This window comes from Salarias fasciatus, chromosome 11 (genome assembly GCF_902148845.1).
Source record: "Salarias fasciatus chromosome 11, fSalaFa1.1, whole genome shotgun sequence".
In the NCBI taxonomy this organism is placed as follows: domain Eukaryota; kingdom Metazoa; phylum Chordata; class Actinopteri; order Blenniiformes; family Blenniidae; genus Salarias; species Salarias fasciatus.
In genome coordinates, this window is record NC_043755.1 from 13,911,448 (window position 1) to 13,929,963 (window position 18,516).

The following is an 18,516-nucleotide window of genomic DNA, read 5'->3' on the forward strand; positions in this document are numbered from 1 at the left end:
GAGTTATTTCAGCAGTCTATGAATTAAGTAATTTGTGAGAATGGTTCTGTCAGGTGCTTCTGACTGATGGATGTGTGAATAATTGATCCTTATAGGGGGTTAGGGTTCAGGGACATTCCATCTATGGAACTGAAAAATACACAAGATGGTTAGTTTGCCCAATTGTAAACCTATAAATGATGGAGATGTTGCAATTATTGTGTGCTAATCTGTTTTACTTTCGACAACCTAATCAACATTTCAAAACTGTACAAAGTGATTTGCTGATCTTTTTTTAAAGGTTTTTTGAATACCACTCATTTTTGTTATTTGACCAATAATAGCCTGAATTTACTTTAGTGCACTGAGATCATTTTGGTTACACAGGTGCAAGAATACAATGAAAATGTTAATTTTCTATCATTCATTTCAAAACAGTGAATCCTTCATGTAATTTCCATTTATTGCATATAATTAAAAATTATTTCTCGGTTTTATTTGTTTATTTGTTTTATTCTTAACTCACAAGTGATGAAACATCATAATGTCTCTCAAAATATTTTTTTATTGAATCCCATTCGTTTTCTTATTTTGTAACGGAGCCTATAATAAACCACAATTAAATTTCAAAGATCATTTAACGTTTTTAGTTGATATCCTTAGAGTGCAATGAGTGTTTTGTGATTGAATTGAATATTTGTCAGTTATATATGAAACCCCCTTTGGCTTCTTTTCAATAAATCTTCACATAACCTCCCATATCTTTAAAATTAAATAAATACATACTTGGATGTGCGGAGCCTTCTTTTTTTTTAAAGTGCCTGGGAGCCTCGCAGCATCCATGCGTAAAAGGCGCACGGACGGACGCACACCGCACCTACCAAAATGGCTGTCCTGGCCACGCCTTTGTTTTACCTAGGTTAGAGAGAAGCCCTGTTGACACACTCTCACATCAGGAAGTGGACGAGTTGTGACTCAACACCTACGAGCTGAGCTTCACGTAGCAGGGGAGAAAAATGTGGCGCACAGGGATCCCAGCTCCGGAGACGGAAGACGCGCAGTGCTTGCTCTGATTCGTCCCAGGATTGAAGTTTGTGTCCTACAATATAAGACAGCATGTCCTCCCCGGCAGGTAGAATCTCCCTACAGGGTTTTCTTCTTGTACTCATCGTATCCACTGTTTCAGGTGAGTGAGAGTTTAATTATTAACCAGCGGTGAAGATTCACCGAGAAATGGTCGAGAGGAGATGGTGACGCTCCAGTTTAATACTGGAAATGATTGACATTCAGATTACAGAGACACTGTAGCACTTTTACTTGTTTAAATGCATTTTTCAAAACTGTTCCCTGCAAGTGTGTATAAATGTACCTGTAAAGCAAGGTCAGAAGAGGCAGTGTTGAGTTTTTGACTGTTTTCCTGCCAGGTAGTGCATGCTGTGTCATGTGATAGATGATAGGCTGTGTCTGTTTTGTTCACTTATTTATAGACGGACATATCTCAGAGTGAACCAGGTTATCTGGGATAACAATCAACCGAGTGAACCAGAGCATTAAGGTGCTGCTGTGTGGGAACATGTCTCCCTGTTTGCTCAGCGGCAGCCTGCTTAGTCAGAGAGGGAGTAAAGCCAAGCCGGTGGTGGACTCATCCCTCAACACACTTAGTCACAATAAGGTTTTTTCAGCTGTTAATACAACCACAAAGTTAGTAATAAGATATATGTGTTCCCTTTAGTCTCATCCAGAAGATGATTTGATAATGAGTGTGTTTATCCCCTGTCTTCATGCCGGATTATGACTGTGACTGTGCTTTTTTTTCCAGGAGGACCCAAGTTCACCGTTTCTCCGGGCCATGGCACCGTCCTCACCTTCAGCAACAGTCAGGGCAAAGGATGCCAGGTGTGCACTGGATCGGGACGCTCACGGAGATGCAGCGTGTCTCTGTCATTAAAGGACAACACTCTGGTGGAGTTCGACTGCACAAGGCCTCAAGATGTTTTTACCGTGGAAGTTGTGCAAAATATTGGTAAGTGTTTAAGATAGCATTTTAACCTCAGTGAATGTTGTGGTGCAGTGGACTTTTTTATGCTTATGGTCTACAAGTCATAGTCCAGATTATGGATAAAAAATGATGCTGCCTCTATTTTTGTGTGTGCAGTTTCTCATGCAGGTTTAATTATTCTTTCCTAAAGGGTTCACATGAAACATTTGGCGTGCTGAGAACCACAAGTTGAACAAAATTTAGCCAAAAAGTAATAGATTTCTTAATGAAGAGAATGTCTCACATGTTTAAAATAGGGCTGGGCACGTTAACGCGTTAATAACGCGTTAACGCACTGCTTCCTTAACGCCGACAAATATTTTCATCAGGCGTTAACGCCCCCCACGCCGCCACCCCACGCCCCCCTCCCCAACACACACATTGTGCTCCAGCTGAGCTTCAAAAACGCACACACATCTGCTGCGCTTTCTGCGCTGAAACACGGACCAGTCCTGATTATTTGCCATAATGAACTCAGCCGAATTATCAGAACAATCACGAGGAAAAGGCTGGTTTGAGACACAAACTGAAATGAGGAGCGCAAATATGACAAAAACGAAAGTGAAACTTAAATCGCGTCTTTTGCCGGCAGATAGTTTTCGGCCTGCTGGGCAGTCTTCAGGCGCTGAAAACACGCAAAAATAAAGTCAGTTTCCCTTCAACACACAATCTGTCTTAACGAGGCACAATTCGGCTTGACTGAATTTCTCTTTCTGAAGGTCAGAAACAGAATGAAGTTTGAGGAAGTGTGTGCTCATAAAAAAATTAGTTTTTCCTCTGCTCTGCTCTGCTCTTGCTGGTGTGTGTGGGTGTGTGTGTGTTGGGGGGGGCAATCTTGGTAAAGACTTAGTATTTTACATTTTTATGTTACTACAAATCATATTTGATGAATCGTAAAATTATTATTGTTAAATTATGCTATTTGCAAAATTCTTGCAAAAAAACAAGGTCTCTGTCCCCGACTGGGGGCAGGATGATCATTAGAGTACTTCTGAAGTCATTATTGTTTTATGTGCGTAATGCAATTAATCGCGATTAATCGCAGAAAAACTATGCGATTAATCGCAATTAAGAAATTTAATCATTGCCCAGCACTAGTTTAAAAGAATAAATACATCCAGTGTTATTGCTCTGCATCTCTACTCTTCATCTTTTATCTGGATATTGTTTGAACACATCTGAGATCTTCTGCAGACGCCGATGCACAGCTTTACCTTTCAGTGCCTAGATGTCCACGTCAGTCTTTTCTTTTTCCATTCAATCAGTGGATGTTGGTACTGGTATACAACATGGTGAAAATGGGTAAAGAGGTGCTACAAGTGCAAACAATATACACAAAGAAAAGTAAAGCTATTAAAAAGGAGAAAGTAGTGGTATTGAATGCAAAGTGCTGCATGTTGCTCATAGCCTGTACAATGTCCATATTACTGTTAAAATGAAATCCCTGTCATCCTTTTTTTTCCCAGAATGCACTGCGAAGACGTGCAGTGGCCACATCGTCCCGACAGACTCCGGCTCCCTGCCCTTCTTGGACTTTACCCGCAGGTTTATCTGGAATCTGAAGGCTTCAGCACCAAAAGCTCTGAGAATGGACTTTACCGACGGAGGGCTGAGACAGATTGCTCCGTCTGAGAGATGTCCAGACGGCCACATGTACACCCTGCAGGTTATTCAGACCACAGGGACCGTGGCCGTGGGGAAATACTGCAGACTGGGCTCCATCACCAGCGCTCAGATACTGAATCAGGGGAGACTTACTCTGGAAATCCCAGCAAGACAAATGCTGCAAAGTAGCCAGTTCGACGTGTCTGTAGGAGAAGAAATCAAATGTAAGTTAGCTTCGTCGTTTTACCTGCCTGACAGCTTCTCTCATGTGTGTCTTTCTGAGTCAGAGTCTCATTTCATGTCCTCCCTCTCAGCTCTGGCCAGAGTTTCTCTCATGTTACCGAAAGGAACCTCGTCGTCGGAGCTGCTCTCGCCAAACTATCCGGACACTTTTCCCGACGACGACGTGATGGAGTGGTACTTTCAGGTGCCGCCGAAGCACAAGACGGCCGTTCAGTTCCTCAATCTGACACAGCCTCAGTGTCTGAAGAAGGAAGCGGCCGTGGAGTACCACAGCAAAGGAAGGGGGGCGCTGGTCCTGGGCCTGACGGACGCCCAGCCGGCCCAGACTGAGGGGGACTTCTCTCTGACGCTGAGGAACTGCGAGATGGACCGAACACGCTCCGGTTCTCCTGGACTGTCTCTAAACATCAGGGTGTCTGCCAAAAGTACAAGTTCAACAGGTTTGTACGTTGTTGGGTTTGGCTTCATCGCAGCATTCTTCATAATAACTGCCTTCTGATTGGTTATTCCTCTAAACATTTGTCAGATATTCATTGGATTTCTGATCGTAACATAGATGAAAAACATCATACAACAACATAACCATGCCTTTAAAAAGGTTAAGTTTTTCTTCCAATCAACTAAATCAAACAGTGTAATTTGTATATCATAACCAGAAACTAAATGTTTCTATAGGTATAATATTAGATTTTACATCATAGAAATGAAAAATACTGTCTCAAAATATTACACTGGATGGTTTAACAAGATTACGTATCATAAATACATTTTTAAACTTTAATAGAACACGAGTGTTAAAATAAATGACAGAGCACTTAGATTTTCAGTGAAGCTACGATATTATGACATTTATACAAAGGTGCTCATGTGATGCTTTGTGGTTACTCTCATCCCAGAACCTGAAACGCACCAAATATTTTTGGATCTAATTTTTTTCCGAAGCTTTATTGTTTGGACTCTTTCATTCCTCCCTCATTTGTTTAGTTTCCAGATTTTAGTGGGTGGCAGCATATTCCTGCCAATAAGCTCTAAAATCCCACTGATCTTCACTGAGACGCACAAGTCATTAACTCAGTGTGAGTTTGTTTTTTTTAGTAACTTTGCCTCAGCTTCGTTGCTCGGAGAGGAGCTGGATACCTGTATTTCTACAAAAAGAAAGTGAATGTTGGGCGTTAAGTAATCATAGTATTAGTAATTCTAAACAAAAGCTCATCCATCCACTTAACAACATAAACATTCCTGTTTTTTGTGTTTCACAACTGTTTGTTTATTTAACTTCTGTATTTAAAAAAAGATGCACAAAATTCCTTCCTGAAAATGATCTACAAGTCTTTGGAACATCATTTTTTTAAATAGATATTATAAAATGAAAAGCCGACCATTTCAGAGGTTAAAACTTTAAACATTTCCTGTCTGATGGGCCCGTTTTAAAACCTTGTTGATAAAGAGTGATGCCACTTCAACATGTCCTGACGCGCATGTTTCTGATTTGGCTTTTTGTCAATTCCTGCCACAAGCGTAGCGTTTCGCAAGTCAGGAGCACAGTCAAAGATTCCCCGTTTTTTGACGTTGCAAGTGAGTAATGGCGAAGAGGAGCGTGGGTTGTGTGTGTCCGAGCCCCCGGGTGACGGGGAGCTCTGAGATTGCCTCACGTCTGACTCACCAACGACGACGGCGTAACCCACACAGCTGAAACTGCACGTGCGTCCCCGTCCTGAGAAACTGAGTGAACCGGTGGTTTGTGGCGTTCTGCTCCCTCCCAGTGATGTGCAAAGTGGACGCCGGCAGGCTGGGAGACCTTTCCCTCCACATCCACAGAGTGAGGCCGGCCTCCGACTGCGTGATGAAGATAAACTCTGCGGCGAAGGACAAGATCACCGTCACCTCAAACAGCGCGCTGACTTTCCAAGACTGCCTTCCAGACGATGTGAACGTCACGGCCACAAGAGTCATAGGTCAGAGGAATCAGCCAACTACATTTCCAGTTATCACTTCTTCACATAATTTCCTGAAAAACGTCTCCTTGTCTATTTTCTTATCAGGGTGCAGTGACCTAAAAGACTGCCCCAAGGCTCCAGTCGCTCTGCTGGTGCCCCTGCTGCCCTCCTGCCTCCCCGCCCCCCTCAGCAGCGTCACCTGGACCCTCCGTCCGCCGCAGCAGGGCACCGTTCAGCTCTCCTCCCCCGCCGGACCCCTCAAGCAGTCCCTCCCCGGTCAGGTATGCAACGACAGCATCCTCTTCAAAGTGGACGAGGAAGGCGGAGGCACCGTCGGGCATTTCTGCCCTCGGGGAGCCATCCAGAAAATCCAGGTCCACACCAACGTGTCCGTGACGTGGTTGTCCAACATGGGGGCCCGGATACAGAGAAGCTACTTCAAATATGTGCTGAACGCCAGTTTTGAAAAGGAAATAACAGGTAACACACAGCTTGACCTCAATCAAACAAATGAATGTATTTCTCAGAACGATAAGCATTTTTGTTTCATGCTTCTCTTCAGAAAGGTACATCTTCACCGTCTCTCCGATGAAGGACAGCCCGGTGCTGCTCGCCTCTCCCGGCTGGCCGGTGGGAATGGAGCCTTACTCCACCGTCTCCTGGATCGTCTCCGTTCCACCGAAGATGGAGGCCATCCTCATGTTTGCCAACCTCAGCCAGCCCAAGTGCAGCAACCGCCACACCAACATCAGGGTGCAGAGGTTCGGCAGTCCCGAGGAGGACTACAGCCGCCGGGAGGACGAGGAGGCCGAGATGGAGATCAGCGTCCCCGAGAGCTTCTACCTCAACATGTCCAACTGCAAGCCCGAAAGAGGAGACTTCAGCGTGATCACCAAGATCACCCTGCAGAAGGCCCGGAGTAAGAGCAGCTTTTATTTAAGTGTAATGGGATGAGAGAGAGGGATAATTTCTCATGTCTTCATGTTTCAATTTGATATCAGTTACAGATTAAAACATCTGTTCATATCAGTCAGTGTTTCACAGAGAGGTGTTAAAAAGTGGTGTTTGTTGTTAATTCCTTCTCCAGACCGTCTCCTCACCATCATCCTGAGTGTTGTGGCTGCTCTGCTCGTCATATTTGCCGTGGTGCTGGCGGTGGTCTGTGTGGTGGTGAGGTGCGTCTTCAATCCTTCATTCTATTTTGAGAAGTTTCTTTTTAAATTGCTCTATTTTGTTTTTCTTTACCACATGACAAATGTTTAGCTTACCCCTTTAAACTTTCACGTTCTCCTCGCAAACAGGAAGAAGAAGAAAAAGCTTGATCATCAAGTGTCGGTCTACAACCCAAACGGCACCAGCTTCCTGCCGGGGCCGAACGGACGCCCCAAGTCGGACGACGAGAGCGAGTACCACGTGTACGCCTCCATCGAGGACACCCTGGTTTACACACACCTGCTGAAGAAAGGCGCGGAGATCGGCGTCTACGGGGACTTCGACACGTACCGGCCCTTCCCGGGACACTCGGACTCTCAGAAGCCGCCGGTGTCTACAAACGCCGACGGCGTGGAGGTGGACACCTACCGGCCGTTCAGACCCCCGTCTCAGCAGGGGCCCCCTCTTCCCAACAGGCCCCCCAGCCACGTTCAGTCCCTGGTCGACAATGAGCTCTACCACGAACGGAATCGGACCGAGGAGGGGAACTCTCCACACCTGGGGCGGCGGATGGAGCCAGAGGGAGGAAACTGAGCAGGAGATTGGATTCGGCTTTCTCATATTCATGTGACCCTCGTGAACTTCGGGATATTCATTCCCAGGCCCAGTGATTGCCTGCAGTTCAGCATCGTCAGAGCAATTTTTTTTTCTCTCGAGTGGAGCTTTTTCAGCAAAAGTGAGACAAAAAAAAAGCCCTCAGACCGTTTTCAGCCCTGCCTGTAGCTGTTACCACGTCTTCTCTGGAGAGATCGTTTGAAGCAATGACCGCTTTAATTTGAAAAGTCTTTATTTGTACTATATCCGTGTTGATGAGAGTGGACGGGAACGCCTGTGTGCTGCTTCCAGGCTGAGTTTCTCGTTCCTGATGTTTCATTGGTCATAAAGGGGAAACATGCTGCATTTTGCATCTTTAAACCGGCGTGTGTTTCAGTAGACTGGAGTGGAGGACACAGTCACTGCTATTTTTTGATCCATACACCACAGAGATGCCTTACAGAGATTAATACACTCCTGATAATGTCGCTCAAGGTGTTGGTTGTCTTAAATAGATTTTTATTAAGGAGAAAAATATTTCACTTTGGAGTTTATGCTTTTATGTCTCTGAGAATCACTGCTGAAAGACTTTATTTTACTGTTTTATATGCACAGACAGACTAAACTGCGTTCTGTGAAGAGACAGTGATCACAGTGTGAATGACTGAATGAGAGTTAGATTGTAATATGATGTATATTTGCATGTTCAGGCGTCTCTGGTCCAGCGCGCCTGCTGTCTGGCACATCCTTGCAGTTCAGACAAGGAGCAGCAGAGGGAAACAAACTTAAGTCTTCCAACCAACTCAACCATTCCCATGAAGAATCAGCTGGTCTTTCGACTTCTTGCATCTCTCTAAGTAGCAGAAATTTATTTTTTTAAGTGAGTGAAGTGTGTCCCCGTGTGCTTTAGAGTCACAGCAAGCGCTTGAAGGACGGAGAAGAGGCTCGACTCTCCGAGACGTCCAAACTTTTTGCTCTGACGTTCGGGTGACTAACATGAACGGGATTTTTTTCTGATGAAGAAACTCTGTGGGCGGAGACACAATAAGTGACTGTACTCAGCAAGAGGGGGAGTTCACTAGAGATGCTTTGAGTGGGGGACTTACTGAAAATGTTTATTTTTTTAATGAAAGAAACTTGTTTTTGGAGTTTCATGAAAGGACGTTCATCTTTTCTGCGCTGCTGCTGGTTTTATCTCGACATCCTCTTCAACTGTTCAAATATCTTGGATCCCTCGATAAGAGGTCATGTCTGTTGCTGTTTTGATGCTTTACAGCCGTGGTTTGTCCCATGCTAGAAAATATTTTTGGGTGAATGTTTTCACCTTATAAGATCTTGTTAGTTTTTTTTTTTTTTCCAATTGAAATTTAAAGAACAACTTTTGTCCTGCTGCTTAGATTCTTTGGAAATTAAATCTCAGTTGTTGTCATTGTTGCGGCACAAAAGCTCATCTTTACTTTTCTTTACACGTACAGTGAATTTAGTTTTAAAAACGTGTGTTAATGAAACAAATAGTTGATTTTCTCATGTCATCGTGATTAAAATCTCTCTGAAAACGGGCATTTCCATGATCACAGACTGTTTTCTGTTTCTTCAATCCATTTTTAATACTCCCCAGAGGAGCCCTGCCCCGATCTTTAAAAACTACCACTGGTTTAAATAATTTCACAGTTTGAACCACTAGAAGCTCATTTTGTAACTGAGTAAACAACTGGGGCCTAACAAGTAGGCTGTGAATTAGACTTGACTGTTTCATTACTGTTTACAAGAGAAAAATAGCAACCATGAGAGAGTTTTAACCTTCACTGACGGACGTACTCTGTTACATAACTCGTTTTCCTCCTGTGAGGATCCAGTAATGCTCTTTCTGACTTGAGCAAGAAGGCAACAGGAGGCTCGTATGATGACATACATGTTTATTCACATTATATAATAATAATAAAATGAGGTTTTAAGCAGCATAACTTTACATTTAGGTCTGAAAATAAAAGGTTGCCAAACAAAACCCAGGAGGATTGTTCCTCAACATGAAAACCTTTTATTGTCCTGATGAGCGGATAAGACAGAAGTGAAAAAGTTAAGCTGTCCAGTGTTTACTGTGATGAATCTAAATTGCTGTAATGTAGGACTGAATAGCTTCTCAACATACTGTATCACAGCGGTCTCCCTGCTCTGGACCAACATCTGGAAAGCTTTAAAAGATGCAGCACATTATAGGTTTCCAATGCATTGCATGACTAATAGCTGTAAAAAAAAAAGCTGTGAACGTTCCTTTGAGCAAGCAGCAGGTGTCTATCAGGGGACCATCAGTCTCTCAGATGATGTTGAACTCGCACACCGAGGCCTTCTCGGCCCTGCAGCTCTCGTCGAACCACTTGCCGTTGGCCGTGGTGGAGAGGATGGCGCAGTTCTGGGCGCGGCCGCCGTCGGGCTGCAGGGTGATCTCCGTCTCCCAGTTCTTGAAGCGCACGCCGGCGCCCGACTGGTCCACCCACTGGCCCTCGGTCACCATGTCGTTGATGCCCAGCCAGATGTGCTCCTCGGGGCCGATGCTCTGCCGCACGTAGCTGTAGAGCTGGTCGTTCTCGTCCCCGGTGACCGGGGCGCCGAGCGTGCCCCCCTTGGCGATGCAGTCGTCGCTGGCCGCATGGAAGCTCTTCTTCACCGGGTCTGCAAGGAAACACTTCCCGAGGACCTTTGTGCCTCTCAGGCAAACTACAAGGGAATTTTTACAGATTACTTGTTATTTTGGGTCTACATCAATATAAAGTTAAGAAAACCTGAATAAGTTAGTGGACTATTATCTTCTTGAACATCATTTCTGAATAATACCTGTCTGCAAAGCTTGCTGCTCTTTCAATAAATTCAACTCTTGAAAAATGTCTTGAACCTGTTTCTTCAGTTCCTCGATAGCAGCATTGGTGGTGGAATCTGTTTGGAAAAGCACGGGAGATAGAAATGAGCCCAGACACTGGGTTTAGGTGCTGGTCTCCGTCAGGTTCCTACCTTTCTTGCCATTCCTCTTCTTGGGGGTCTGCTGCAGCGAGCAGTGTGTCAGCAGGAGAAAGCAGAGCGCCATCCACATGCCTCTGACCTCCATTATATTCATTAAAGTCAAGTCCTACGAGTCCACGGCGGAGAGACTGTTTTCCGTGCAGCAGCTCTTGCAGCTCGGAGTCCTTCCCAGACTGTTGTGTTTTACAGAGTCGGAGTGAGAGGCACGGCAGCTAAATGAGGAAATCTTATCTCAGAGAACAAATGCTTCACAGATGTCTAACAGCTCTGGACAGGCTGCAGGGAGACGGGCGGCGACAAGGCTTCTGTGGTGTTTAACAGGGTTCAGACAGGCATGACTTGAGCTCCCAACGTGTTTAAAAGTTAACGGTAAATCACTCAGGAGGGGGGGGGACTCGCCCGTTTCTCCCTTTGAGTCATTCATCAGAAATGAATCCATAAACACACGAAATCAAATACACACAGCGAACATGATGAACTGCCATGTCCCAAACACTGGAGGTTACCTCCGTGTTACCTCTTTTCATTTCGAGGAGCCACAGGCTGAATGTCCCGGTTTCTCCCAGACTCCACATCTGGATCTCCTCAGCGAGCTGGGGAGGCACGGCTGACATTCGGAACACACTTACATAATGAATAAATACTGTTGTGTAATTACTTTTGCTGATGTTTTGTTTCACCAGAGTTTTGGTGGACTAAGCCAAACGTCTAAACGTCTGACTATTGCCTGAAAAACCTCACAGCGACACTAAGATCCACTGAAAATCTGCATAAACATGAACAAATATGCCTGATTTAAAAAGAAAGTTCTAAACTCAGAGGTAGACAGATTGATGATTTATTAAAGCTAAGCTAAACAAAGGAGAAACAAATTTCTGTAGCAAAACGGTATTTTTGAGTATTTTTTCACATACATGTAATTTTACTCATACTTTAATAAAAGTTTCAGTGTTACTGAGTCTGCTACTTGTACTACATGCTTCGTCACAATTAATAATCAAACTTTTATTGCCCATAAGTTTGTTCTTTTAACAATTCCTGTTTATTTCTGAAAGTTACCCTTTCCTACTGTGTGTATGAAATACACAATACATACTTCAATAGTATGAAAAACAATACTGCAGCATTGTCTGAATAAAGAATCCGCAACCTGCAGCATAAACTTTTTTTTTTTTTTTTTTATCAGATTTTCATTTTGTTATATCTGCACATTTTGGAAAGTAGAATTATCTCCCGGTTGAAAACATAAAAAAAATATATATATATTTTTAAAAATAATTACAAAGGGTGAAATTATTAGTATGGCTGAAATTACCTCTAAAAAATGGGGCAAAGGTAAAGAGCTAAAGAAGTTAAGTCAAAAAAGAAAAATACAATTTGATAAAACAGCTTAAATACATAAAGAAATAATAAAACGCTGACCATGCTTATGGAAATTAATCACATAAGACACAGTTTCACGAAAACTATCAAAACTATACAGTTTCATAAACAGTGTTATCCTACATTAGTATAAGACGGTCTGGCAGTAATAGCTGTGACTATTCCTTTCATGTTTGGCAAATAAAAAAACAGCAATAAGACAATTAAGACAAAGAGACAAAAGAGATTAAATTTAATCTATATTTTTGAAATACAATATTTACAAAATAAATAAACAGTGAAGCAGGTTTTCTTAGTAGTCTACTCTCATAACAAACATTCACTGAAAATTGAAAATAAGTTATTTATAATGTACAAAAGTTCAGGCAAAGGCAAAGGCAGCTTGTACAGAGTCTCTATATATATAACACACGCGCACGCGCACACACACACACACACACACACACACACACACACACACACACACACATACACGCACACGCACGCACGCACATACACACAATGCCCATTGGTGCTGTTTTTCCCAGTCAGTTATAAAAAGTTGAGACAGTGCAAGGGTCACAATTCAGTTTTCACTTAGATGCATAGTTAATAGTTAAGTCAAGTGAATTAGCTACCATCAGTCAGATTTGCATTACCTTCAGGAAGAAAACAACGGTGGTGTGTACGACTGAGATCTGGAAGGTATTTATGGATTTAGGACTAAGTGATTCTGTTTTGATCTGCTCAACGCTCTGCTGCAACACCGAGGATCAATCTCGTCTTGAATACTCCCTCATACTGCAGGGTTCTCCACCCATGTGCTTCATGCAATTGTTCACTGCTCACTCTATGACTGAACACTTTTTTTTCAATTATAGCTTTGCGCAAACTCATCACCAAAAAGAGCCAATCTCATACTTCTTTCATCATTTCAAGGAAACACTTCCACAGTGCAAGAGAATCCAAAAAAACACCAAAGAAAAGAAAGTCAAAAACCACAGGAATGCACAAAAAACAACTGCAACCCAATAAAAACAAGAACACAAGAGAAAGGTAAGAATATACAGAAATAAATTAAGTGTGCTTCATGTTTTCGGCGAGTCTCCTTTAAGCGGCGACGCTGATGTTGACTCTGCAGGGAGTCCGGCTGGTCTACGTCGGGCAAAGCACTGGAGGAAGAGGAGAGATTTAACGTTGGGTTTGATGGAGCAGACGCAAAGTGCAAGGTGACACAAATAACAAGGTGAGGAGAGAAAGCAGAGGAAAAAATAAAGAGGAGAAATCAAAGACTGAATGGAAAATAAACCTGCTGCAAGGTAACACCCGGAGAGGCGGTGAGTCTAAACACTGACAAGCACAAAAAAGAGTGCAGCTGCTCACTGTGCAGGACAGGGGAGGGGGGGCAGTGAGGAGGAGTGAGGGGGTCAGACTGCACTACAGCTGGACGGTGGAGGAGGAGCGCCCCCCTGCTGTGAGTGACAACACTACACCGGTGGAGACCACACCATACAAACCTGCGTCCAGGCTTCACACCACAGCTAGGCGATGTAAGGCAGTGAGAAATTAGACAGAGCACAGCATGAGGAGTCCAGAAGGACTGAATAAAGGAGTGGAGACAGAGTGTGAAACGTGAAAGAAAGCACAAAAAGAAGTTGATTATCGCTGCACGTGGAGTTTTTTTGTGTCCTTGCAGGGTGAAAGGCAGTTTGCTGGTAAAATGAGTTGATAAATATAATCTCATAAGCCTCTGCTAAACCTGCGTTCTCAAATCCTGGAGAGTTAAATTCCTCCCTGCGTCGGCGCATCGCATTCAAATGATTCTCACAACTCATACAGAGCTGGTTATATGAGTCAGGCGTGTTGGAGCCTCCTGTGGAGAAATAAGATCTCAGACCAGGAGCTTTCACAGCTCCAATTCACCAAAACACTTCTTTCCCTCTAACCGTTACAGTTATCTAGTTAAATGTCAGGTTTATTACTGTTTTTCTACATCACAATTTATTATTTTTATTATATCTGATTGCATATAAATAGAAAGAGTTGTGGTTTTCGTTACATGTTTGCAACCTTCCCTACTCTAAAAATGCTTTTCAATAAAACCAGGCATATTTTATTCCTTCACTTAAAAAAACAAAAACAAACAAAAAAAAAAAACCCAATTTCTTCTCAAAGAAATAAATAGGGAAAAAGGCAAGTTGTACAAGGGTAAATGGCCCTGATACTTTGAAACTCTATTAGGATTTTGACAGGATAAAAACCATCCGAGCTGATCACATTCACCTTCCAAACAATAAAGGGATTCAATGAAAATTTGGAACAAAAATCTAATTTAGGAACGACCTTGAATGTATCTTCATGAACTGATTTCAGAGGTGGTTCAAATACGATAATAGGCAAACGCAATTAATGAAATTGGCAAATTAGGCCAGAAAAATGAGAGCAAAGGGATGCTCATACTGGCAGAATTGTCTGAACAGAGATCGATGGACGCTTCACATTTATGAGCTCAGTTTGTCACAGACACTCCAAAAGCCACTTGAAAAATTTGTGGATTACAGTAAAAAAAGGTTGTAATAAGTTTAGTCGTGGTCCTTTGAGGTTACACCATCAGCACAGATCCCGACAGACGACCTTTATTGATCTTGTGGCTTCAGTGAAATGGGAACGGCGGTGCTGACACACTGCCTGCGTAGCGAGGCACGGATGTTGAGAGAGTCTCAGCCAGAGGGGGAAGCGCTCACCTTTGAGGATGTAGTCTGTCAGGAGGCTGGGCACCTTGTCGCTGTCGTCTCTCATTGCATGTAAAACTGCAAAGTGAATTATTCCGTCAGTAGGGACGATTTAAGAACAGAAAACAGCTCAAATGGCATGGTGTAGATGAAGAGGCTCACTCTTGGTCAGGATCTGGAGGTCTTCAATGGAAGGGGGGTGTCCTTTCTTCTCATAAGGAATGACTGTGGTCAAATACTGCAGATCGACAAAAGAAGTCAGGGAAAGTGGAGAAACTAAACAACAGATGCGTCAAAGTTGAAGAAAAGCAAACAATCTGATTCTGATTGTGGTTCAGAGGAAACAGATGAAGGAGGAGGAGGGAAGTGACCTGTCTTTCACTGCACCCGCTCCCAAAGGTCTGCCTGAAGCTGTTCTGAATAACGGAGGAGAGACCCTCCATGCTGAAGCGCTACAGAGGAAGGAAGAAAGGTGAAGAAACACAAGAGAAGAGGGGAGATCACCAAAGAAGGAAAAAGCTTTCAGGAAGATCTGATTGGCTTAAAAGTTGAAAAAGTCTTTCAGCCATGACTGGATGTGAAGCACTGACCGATCCCAGAGTTTTCTCAGCGATTCCCTGCGACGCTCCGGCCCCGCCTTTCAGCTTCTTCTTCTTCTTCAGCGACTCGCGGTGCTCCTTCTGCCGGTTCTGCACGTCGATGAGCGCCGAGATGAAGCAGTTCTTCACCTCCTTCTCGAAGTCCAGCTCGTCCCGGAGAGCCAGCTGCTGCACCAGCTCCTCCGAGAACCTCCGGATGCTGGTCTCAGTGTCCTCCAGACGCACGTTCAGCTCCGCCACGCTCAGGCTCCTCACTCCTGGAGCAAGGAGGAGAAGAAAGAAATGTGTATTATTGAATAGACAGTGATGCTTAATCCCCTGGACTGTCCTGCCAGGAGTCCTAATCACATTTGTGTGCTAAAACAACGCTTTGAAGTGACTTCTTTCATCATTTTGTATAAAAGCTAAATGATTTATTACAAGCCCCCTTTTCTGTTTTCTGGTTTTCTCCTCCAAACCCTGAGCAGCAGACACTCACTCTCCTCCAGTCCGGGGCTGCAGTTGTTCCGCTCGATGTCCAGCGACAGCATGGACAGGTCGGACTGGGAGGGGTTGTGCTCCGCCTCCGCGTCGGGGGAGTCCTGCATCATTTCTTCAATCTCCTCAATGACCTGCGGAGCATCAAGTCATCAGAGAGGCGGCGCTCAAAATAGCCGGCTGATGAAACCCAGATGGACGTGAGCCACGTTAAGCCGCCGCCCCGCTGCCCCGCATTTAAAAGCTCCTCTCGGCGCGGCTGCATCTGGGATGGACTGAAGATCCGTCTGAAGCGTTACAGTACCTGCTCCGCTGTGAAGAGAGGCTCCTCCGCCAGGCAGGAGACGATGATGGAGTGCATATCCAGCTGCTCCCTCAGCTCCTCGTCGTCCGACGGCTCCGTGGCGACGTCGGGGTTTGTCTAGCCGGCAAGCCAACAGGAGGAGGGGGGATTTAATCAGAGCGCTAAACCCCGACACAATGAATATGTGAGATTTGTGCAAGGGAAGGGCGCAGAGATTTGGCGGGTGAGGAAGAGGAGCAGGGGATGATGGGAAAGTGGGGCAGAGCCGGGATGGGCGGTGGCGTCACTCACAGGTTGCTTTTCCTGGTGGATGGCCGGGACGTGCAGGGAGAAGGTTCGAGACCGCCGCCAGTCCACCGGCATCACGCGGCCGTAGTTACTGGTTAACGCGTTCCAGATTCTGTAAACACAATAAGAGGTCAGTGACACACCTAGTCTACAAACATGCTGCTCTGTGAAGAAATCATCCAGGTTATTTTAGCAAAGACCCTGTTGTCACGTGGATTCCAGAGAAATACTTTTTAATATCATATCTAAAAATATAACAGGCAGATTAGACAGTGCTAATGCTGAGGTTAAAAGTATAATCCCAACAAGTTGGAAATGGCTTTGCGGACATCTGAAAGGATCACTGTAACTCCAACCAGTGGCTTTAACTCCGGATTCATGAATGACATATTTAGCCGATCGGCAACATTTATACTTTAATATTCATAATGTGGAGCGGAAACCGTTTTTTTTTTCTTCTTTGGATCTTTCCCAGATTTTCTCTTAAGCCCTGATTCGATCTCTGATTTGTCAAAACATCACAGTAAAGCCAAACACTGGGGACACACACTCATGACTGTAACTTTGAAGCGTGTCTCGCTCTGTGTTTGCCCTGTGATGGACTGTTGACCTGTCCAGGGTGGATTCTGCCACTGCCCTGCTGGGACAGGCTCCAGTCTCATTATCCTGAAGTCCAGATCTGCCAGACTCAGAGGAACCAAAAGCATCTCGCTCTCCTCTGATCTCTAGTGATCCACAGGTTTAGACAGAATCTTTTCCAAGTTAGAAATGATCTATTCACTATGACTATTATTCTACAAATGCTGCTAAATCTAAATAGGATATATTTAAAGACACAATAAGTCCGATCATCGACACAGGTCAATTATTTCATGATAATAGAGATAAAATAAGCTTTAATGTAAAGAGTATGAACAAATGGCTAAGAAGTAATCACAAAACAGCAAATGTTAAAATTTTGACTATATGAATCAGCCAGTATTGGGTTTTAAAAGCCTTTTAGAGTCAGAGAGAGAAGGTTTATCGATGCCTGAGTATCCAGCTCTCTTTTATGTTTGTATTTGTGGTGTCGGGTTTATTGGGATGCGGCTCCACAGCAACTGAATGAAATGTCCTGCAGCGGAGAACATGCATTTGATGACAGATGATGAGAGACATGTAGCCTGCGGACAGGCCACACACACACACACACACACACACACAGAAACACACACACACTCACTCGTCTTTCTCCAGCAGCGCGTCCTCGCTGATCGCGCTCACAGGCGCGATGCTGTCCGTCTTCACCTGGAAATTTTGGAAGCACAAAGATAATTTCTCATCGAAATCGTTCACCAGGTCCTCCATGGACCTGAACCCGGCGGCTCCCCCCGGGGAGAAGCTGCCGTCGGGGAGATCCTCCTCCTCATCCCCGTCCAGGAGCGGCCGCGGAGCCGCTTCCCCCCCGGCGGCGGCGGCGGCGGCGGCGGGGTAACCGCGGCCTTTCCCCGGCAGCTCGGCCGCCTCCGCCGCCGCGCTCAGGACACCCAGGCTCGGCCAGTCCTCGTCGAAATGAGCGATGGGTGCAGCCATAGCCCGGAGCAGCCTAGAGTCCCCCGGTGGACGGCGGATGTGTCGGTGTGGGGCTGGCGGGCCTCCGCATCGCCTCCGTCTGCCGCTCACATCCAGCAGCGCGGCGAGGCGAGGCGGAGGCAGGCCGACTAGCGGCCATCCGCAGGATTAGAGCCCCGACCTGGCCCCGACACAGTCCGCAGGAGGAGAAAACTGCCTGAAAACACAAAAAAAAAAAACAACTCTAAACACACATCTAAATGTCACGTAAAGTGGAAGAGTTTGGACAAATATTTATTTCTTCTTTGTGTAATGCTTCACTGCAATTCATTCTGACACAAAGTCCAAGCATACTTTTTTATTTTGTTACAAAACAGCCCATTTTTTGAGTTCATTATTGCTAGTATAAAAACATTTAAAAAGAAAATATCCTGTGAGAGGCTCTCAAACAATAAACAAAATACAGAATGTTCCATTTATTGGCTTATTATGCCTCCATTAAACATTAGCTGGGTGATTATTACAGCCTCTGTCGTGAAATATATTCAATCTCTAGAAGTTTTAATATTGCAAAACGCATGCAATAAAAATCAAAACTATCAATTAATTGAGAAGAATAATACCACTCTTGTGAAGTTTT

At 44.5% G+C, this 18,516-nt stretch overlaps 3 protein-coding genes across 5 annotated transcripts; 1 reads left to right on the forward strand and 2 right to left on the reverse strand.

The window, feature by feature from the left end:
• The first annotated feature begins 915 nt into the window (after positions 1-915).
• On the forward strand, positions 916-9,110 carry cdcp1a (CUB domain containing protein 1a). The gene is made up of 9 exons (XM_030102741.1): positions 916-1,165; positions 1,799-2,002; positions 3,484-3,846; positions 3,937-4,305; positions 5,629-5,820; positions 5,908-6,282; positions 6,365-6,721; positions 6,890-6,977; positions 7,104-9,110. The coding sequence occupies exons 1-9, from the start codon at positions 1,096-1,098 to the stop codon at positions 7,546-7,548; spliced, it is 2,463 nt and encodes an 820-aa protein (XP_029958601.1). The 5' UTR covers positions 916-1,095; the 3' UTR covers positions 7,549-9,110.
• Positions 9,111-9,449: 339 nt separating this feature from the next.
• Positions 9,450-10,943, reverse strand: clec3ba (C-type lectin domain family 3, member Ba). Its single transcript, XM_030102774.1, has 3 exons — positions 10,555-10,943; positions 10,381-10,479; positions 9,450-10,263 (listed from the first exon to the last, which is right to left on the reverse strand). Exons 1-3 carry the CDS (start codon positions 10,655-10,657, stop codon positions 9,863-9,865), a joined length of 603 nt encoding a protein of 200 aa, XP_029958634.1. The 5' UTR covers positions 10,658-10,943; the 3' UTR covers positions 9,450-9,862.
• A 1,239-nt stretch (positions 10,944-12,182) lies between these two features.
• Positions 12,183-17,975, reverse strand: fez2a (fasciculation and elongation protein zeta 2a). 3 transcript variants are annotated; one of them, XM_030102762.1, is made up of 10 exons: positions 17,548-17,975; positions 16,329-16,437; positions 16,038-16,154; positions 15,735-15,867; positions 15,248-15,513; positions 15,029-15,109; positions 14,820-14,895; positions 14,670-14,735; positions 13,443-13,466; positions 13,080-13,097 (listed from the first exon to the last, which is right to left on the reverse strand). In XM_030102762.1, exons 1-9 carry the CDS (start codon positions 17,895-17,897, stop codon positions 13,456-13,458), a joined length of 1,209 nt encoding a protein of 402 aa, XP_029958622.1. In that variant the 5' UTR covers positions 17,898-17,975; the 3' UTR covers positions 13,080-13,097; positions 13,443-13,455. The 3 variants fall into 3 exon arrangements, with proteins under 3 accessions (XP_029958621.1, XP_029958623.1, XP_029958622.1); XM_030102761.1 differs by lacking the exon at positions 13,443-13,466 and having other exon boundaries at positions 12,183-13,097; XM_030102763.1 differs by lacking the exons at positions 13,443-13,466; positions 15,029-15,109 and having other exon boundaries at positions 12,183-13,097.
• Between the last annotated feature and the right edge of the window lie 541 nt (positions 17,976-18,516).

Bases quoted from the DNA above. Each gene is read 5' to 3' on its own strand.
- cdcp1a (XM_030102741.1), top strand. From the start codon at position 1,096: ATGTCCTCCCCGGCAGGTAGAATCTCCCTACAGGGTTTTCTTCTTGTA. The intron at 3,847-3,936 runs GTAAGTTAGCTT...CCTCCCTCTCAG, and splicing joins TGTAGGAGAAGAAATCAAAT to CTCTGGCCAGAGTTTCTCTC. The intron at 6,978-7,103 runs GTGCGTCTTCAA...CCTCGCAAACAG, and splicing joins GTGGTCTGTGTGGTGGTGAG to GAAGAAGAAGAAAAAGCTTG.
- clec3ba (XM_030102774.1), bottom strand. From the start codon at position 10,657: ATGAATATAATGGAGGTCAGAGGCATGTGGATGGCGCTCTGCTTTCTC. The intron at 10,480-10,554 runs GTAGGAACCTGA...TTTTCCAAACAG, and splicing joins GAAGAGGAATGGCAAGAAAG to ATTCCACCACCAATGCTGCT. The intron at 10,264-10,380 runs GTATTATTCAGA...ATTCCCTTGTAG, and splicing joins GCAGCAAGCTTTGCAGACAG to TTTGCCTGAGAGGCACAAAG.
- fez2a (XM_030102761.1), bottom strand. From the start codon at position 17,897: ATGGCTGCACCCATCGCTCATTTCGACGAGGACTGGCCGAGCCTGGGT. The intron at 16,155-16,328 runs GTGAGTGACGCC...CTTGCCGGCTAG, and splicing joins TCCACCAGGAAAAGCAACCT to ACAAACCCCGACGTCGCCAC. The intron at 15,514-15,734 runs GTGAGTGTCTGC...TCCTTGCTCCAG, and splicing joins CAGCCCCGGACTGGAGGAGA to GAGTGAGGAGCCTGAGCGTG.